General features: G+C 37.4%; 1 protein-coding gene across 1 annotated transcript in view; it reads right to left on the bottom strand.

Moving 5' to 3' along the window:
- LOC110031826 (cell division cycle 5-like protein) overlaps positions 1 to 5721 on the bottom strand; it is a 33444-nt gene extending 27723 nt beyond the window's left edge. Inside the window, exons 1-3 of the mRNA XM_020735236.1 lie at positions 5468 to 5721; positions 5003 to 5308; positions 970 to 2691 (exon numbers count right to left, since the gene is read on the bottom strand). Coding sequence (XP_020590895.1) covers positions 970 to 2691; positions 5003 to 5179 — 1899 coding nt within the window. The 5' untranslated portion in view covers positions 5180 to 5308; positions 5468 to 5721. The remainder of the gene's footprint in view (positions 1 to 969; positions 2692 to 5002; positions 5309 to 5467) is intronic.
- Between the last annotated feature and the right edge of the window lie 9 nt (positions 5722 to 5730).

Consider the following 5730-nt stretch of genomic DNA (forward strand, 5'->3'; position numbering starts at 1 on the left):
TGAACCAACAGCAAGGACAGAATTTATGTATTGACAAGAGAACTACTTACAGAACCATGTCCAAATGCCATCCTCCTCAAAATAAATAACCTAATCCCAACTATTAGAGTTGATTAACCATATCAAAATATTTTAATAACATGTTTAAATGCTCAAAGAAGCTAAACTACAAAATGCAAAGAAACAAAATACATCAAACAAAGGAAGAGGGTCTAAAACTACACAAAGTACAGGTCCAACGATTCCAATGTCAGCATCATCATGATTAGCCATATCCCCAGAATTAAAGTTTGGCTAACTATACCAAATGTGTTGACAGCAATATATCTAGTTGTTTATAAGACACTATTTGTTAATAAAACATTAAGATGTCTGTCATGTGAAAACCATTTTTCTCCCACATTCTATGGCTTCCCCTGTGAAACAAGTAAATATAAGCATTTAGTTTGAATGTTCCACTCCAGAACCTAGTTTGAATGCTCCACTCCAGAACCTCGCACATGAATGATTTTCTTCGTGGAAAAGAAAAAAAACCTAAAATATGCAAAAATGTAAGGAATATGCCAATCTGTGCCAGTAAGTCTGCCTTTTCAGTCCTAACAAATAAATGTATTGTATCTTCTAAAATTACAACATTAACTAGTAGATATGCATACATATTCAGAAATAACAAAAAAAAATTATTGAATGGTAAATCATTAGGTTCCTGGTTTTACATCCTTAATAATGATTACATTCCTAAGCAATTCTGCACAAAAGCATCAACATAAACAATTTTAAACATGAATTATAAATAAAAGGAAACGTGTTTATAAAATTATTGAAGCATTCACTTTTTAACTCATCCAAAAGCATCTTAAGGAAAAAAATGAAGACAACCCTAAAATTCATATTGTTATGAAAGCAGCATTTATTTGGCGGTAGAATTAAAATCTAAAAGTTAGACATTGATTGCAAAATGTATCATACCTCACTCAATTCATCCTCATCAAAATCTTCAATTTCAGGCACTGAATTTGAAGATTTACCATTCACTATATGCTTGGCACCTTTGACTTTGTCCTTATCAGCCTTTTCATTTAAAGGATATTTAGCATTATCATGCTCTAGTAATAAAAGAAGTTCCTTATTTATCATTTCATCCGCCTGCTCAAATGGGGTTGGAGGAACAAATGTGCTTTTATCTTCATCACCCTTAACCAATAAATTTTTTATAAGTTCTAATGAAGCTACAGGTGGTCTTGGAAGCTCTCTCTGAAGCACTTTTGACCTCTTTTTCATTAATGCCTCTAATCTTGCTTGTTCCCTTGCCTTCTCTCTAGCAATTTTGTCAGACATGTCTTCTTCAATTTTAACTTCAATTTCTTCATTTTCCTCTGGAATTGGTTGCATAACTATTTGATACTCATTTTTTGGCAGTGGAAGATTCGTCAAACCAGATCTCAAGTTTCTTCTCATCTCTTCCTGCCTGCGTAATTCAAGCTTTGCGCTATCCTGCATTTCAATATCTTCATTGATGCGTAGATCATCCCTAAAAGGAGTGAACTTTGGTGTTCCACCAACTCCATCTCTTAATGGAGTCATGCCAACTCTTGGAGTAAGACCCATAGGTCCAGGGCTAGCCAATGGTGTTGCTAATGGATTAGGAGTTTGCATCTCCTTTTTTCTTGGGGTGACACCTGAAAAGTCTGAAGGGTGCAGCTCAGGGTTTTCCCCTCCAAGAAGAGGTGTTTGAGACTCCCTCAGTCGTGCAAGATTCTCTGCCTCCATCATAATAGCGTCTGCCTTCCCTGCTGGGGTTCTTTGAGGAGTTCTAAGGGGCGCCGTTCCCCTTCTCGGGGTCTGAGAATAATCAGCAACAAGGGCACGTGTTGCACCACTTCCTTCAGCAAGCTCCTCACTTCCTAGAGTAAGATCATTAGCATAACCCATTTTTGCTATCTCCTCTAATTCCTGGTCTGAAATCTGTGGAGCTGGGAGCATCAGTTTCGACCTTTTCCTTACTGCTTCAGGATCATTAAGTTTATTAGCTTGTTGTATTGCTGCAGGAGCATCTAACCTTTGTTGAATTTTGTTCCTTGCAGCATCTTGCTTCCTTAATTGGGCTTCTATATCAACTCTTCTTTTCCCTTCCAGCTCCTCAATAGTTGTAGGAAACTTAATTTGTTCCACAGGTTTTTCCTCGCCAGCAATATCAAAGAAACCTGGAGGAGGTCGCTTCTCAAATGGTATTTCAGCATTATAATCTATCCCCTTCCTTTTCCTCCTCCTGTGCCTGTTGTCAATTCCAGCTGCCTTCAACTCTCTCCTTTTCTGCAATGAGGCAAGCCTCCTTGCTTCCTCAAGCTGTTTTTCCCTTGCCTTCCTCTTAGCCTTTTTACCCCTAGTGTTAGCCAACCTAGCCCGTGCTTCTGAAAGCATTTCCTTTTCATCTTCATCCATATCCACAGGATCTGGGCGTGCGGGCTTAGATTCTGGGTTTGGGTCAATCTCTCCAGGCCGCAACTTACGTGGATCATCATTAGGTTCATAATTCTCATCCTTGGCACAGGCTGCATCCAGTAGCTTCTCATAGCGCTCAAGGCATTGAGATGGAGTTCGTCCCACAATTGGAGCAATTGTTCTCCATTGAGTAGGCATCAGTTTAGCAAGATGGAGCAACTTCTCATCTTCCTCCCTGGTCCATTCTGTCTGGAAAAACAATGACATTAGCATCAATCAAAAGCTTTTAGCTTGATGGAAAAGCAAATCCAAGCTGGGAACTAAACATTTAATAGGCGTACACGATGGGAGTAAAAATCAATAATTGTGGATTAAAATACAAGTGATACCTCACAAAAGTTTACCAAGCGTTCAATAAATTGACAACAGACAAACAAGGCATATAAATAAGATGTTCCAATGAAATAGAGGTAAATTAAAATTTTAACATTATCTATAAAAAAACCAGTCCAATCAAAGATCAAAGTATTTTTATTTGAATTGATAACAACAACAATTTTAAAAAGAGAACAAACATCATATGGAACTGAATCTTTACAGAATAAATATATCAATTTTTACGCAAAATAAGAGAAAGATCGTCATCATCAACAACAATATCACTAGTTTTATCCCAACTACTACTGTAAATGAAAGTAAAACTAGTGGTTGCATTAGAAGTTTGGAGATCTTGATAGTACATGTTTTGGGAAAATATCTTCTGAGCAATGATTTCGCAATTTTGGTCTAAATTCAAAAATTATGACGTAATTCAGGCAAGATATAGTTTATTGTCTGTGCTGGAGTTTATCCCATTCAGGACAGCTTCTAAAATAACGAAGACAGGCAAGAACAAATTGATCCCGAAACGAAATGAGTCCATATGCCTTTGCATGGCCGTGAATCTTATCAGGGCCTGCAAAAACTATAAAAGCAAAACAGAAATCTGCCAGCCAGATACCTCATTTTATTATTTCAAGTAAAACAGTAATGTTAAAGTGCGAAAGTTGTATTGGTCGCACTTGGAATTGGCACATTCTGACAAGGCCACATATTTGCAATTTATGGATGGAATAACAAAATAGGTTCAGTAAGGGAAAGGATGTAGTCATCCAATCTGATGATATTTACAGTAGCAATTTACAAGTTAAATATAAAAATATTTGCTGCATGCTATACTTTCCTCGCATGCATCATGGAAAAAGTTTGTTTACATTGAGTATATATGTGAAAGATGGGTTATCAAATCAAGTTTTCCAAAGAAGCATAAATGTGCAAATAAACAAGATATCATGGATAAAATACAGCTCCCGTTCGGTCCTTCTCTGAAATAATCAAATGCAAAGAAAATACCTTCTTAGAAAGTCCTACAAATAAAAAGAGTTCCGCCTTCTCTGAAATAATCAAATGCAAAGAAAATACCTTCTTAGAAAGTCCTACAAATAAAAAGAGTTCCGCCTTCTCTGAAATAATCAAATGCAAAGAAAATACCTTCTTAGAAAGTCCTACACATAAAAAGAGTTCCGCCTTCTCAAAAATATTTTTGTTTTCTACTATTTTTTGGAATCTAATGGTCAGTTCTTCTAAAAGAAGTAAATGGACAGAAAGCTTTTGAATCATTGTTGTGCAATTCCTGTTTCACTAAACCTAATTACTGAATAACACCAAAATTCCTAAAAACTTTCACAGGAAAGCAAAAGAAAGCCTGTCTGTTGGTATATCATCTTTCCATCCATAATTATAACTATCCAAATGTTGAAGTAATTTAAATGGGAAAAAAGGCTAACATTGTATCTGTCTTCTAACGTTTTTAGTCCCAAACCTTTATCGCTTCAGCATTTTTCAAAAGCAAAGAGCTTTAGAGAGTGGTGAGGGCAATGCTGTAGCAACTTTTGATTGCGGCAAACCACCACTCAAACAACACATCATCCATTGTCTTCTGTTTGCTCTTGAGGCAGTAAACAGCTCTAGAAAAAAAAATTGAAACCCCTTAGCTTATATGAAGCGGAGTTATTCCATGAATGCTTCATGTTACCTGGTTTTTCTACAAGCTTGTAAAGTATAAAAAGCCCTCGAAAAAAATCATTTGCATTGTCAACCCTATCATACAAATGCTAGTGTTATGATTTGGGTTTATTATACGGTTAATTCCAAATCTATAAAATCAATGCATTTGTTAAACTGTATATCAAACATTTATTACGCCATAGCAAAACTATTCACATACATTTTATGATCATGTTAACACTGATGGACCGTTGCCTCTCGCATACTCACTACTATGAAACTAATTGTTTCAACAAATCCTGCAACCTATAAGGACTGCTGAAAATAAATATACTACTCTTTTCAAAAAATTAACTAACTTGTCCTTTCTACTGTATTCAGCATCCAGATAGACTCTTACAATATAAAAAGCCATTTATCTCCAGATAATCATGCCATCCGCTTCATCAGAAGATAAATTCAAATAATAAAAACAGCGAAGAACAGCGTGAAGAAGGAGTGAGATATCCTTTACCTTCTTAATGGAGGGGTCAAGCCACTCGTACCACCTGGCTTTACATTGCTTGGCCGACTTGCGAACAAGAAGCGAAGAAATCCGAGCCCACTGGTTCTTCCCATATTTCATAACCGCAGCCTTAAGAATTTCATCCTCCGTGTTCTTCCATACCCCCCCTTTTATCATAATCCTCATCCTGCCTCCTTTTTACTTTGCTGCTCCTACTCTGATTAAGGTTTCAGAAGTTAACTTCTTCTCCGCAATCCCCAAATGAGAATTAGGGGCTGTTTGGTAGCCACTTTTAAGCAGGATTTAAGCTTAATCCTGTTAAACGGCAAAAAATGCCTCCGTAAATCCTGAGCTTCCGTAAATCCCAAAATGACGACGATTTGCGAAAAATCCGGGATTTACTAAATCCTGTGAATCGGCAGATTTAGTAAATCCGGGATGAGCGAAGATGACGAGTGGCGCGAACAAGCTTACCTTCTTCAATTGTTTCTAGTAGGAGCGGAGAAGAAGGATGAGAAACATGGGAGTTTCGGTGGTTTATATAAGCCGCGATGCCGTCGTTGTTTTAGCAGCTAGCTCTACTGGCGGCTGAATCACGAAGGTTCGTTAACGAAGGCGATGGTTTTGGATTAAACCAGCGGGGGAGTGAGATAAGCGAGGGTTTTCGGCAGAGATGGAAGTTTGGGCGAAACCAGGAGAGGGGTAGAATGTCGGAGGCAGAGATGGGAATAGGGAAA

Source organism: Phalaenopsis equestris, unplaced genomic scaffold, assembly GCF_001263595.1.
Source record: "Phalaenopsis equestris unplaced genomic scaffold, ASM126359v1 Scaffold000847, whole genome shotgun sequence".
In the NCBI taxonomy this organism is placed as follows: domain Eukaryota; kingdom Viridiplantae; phylum Streptophyta; class Magnoliopsida; order Asparagales; family Orchidaceae; genus Phalaenopsis; species Phalaenopsis equestris.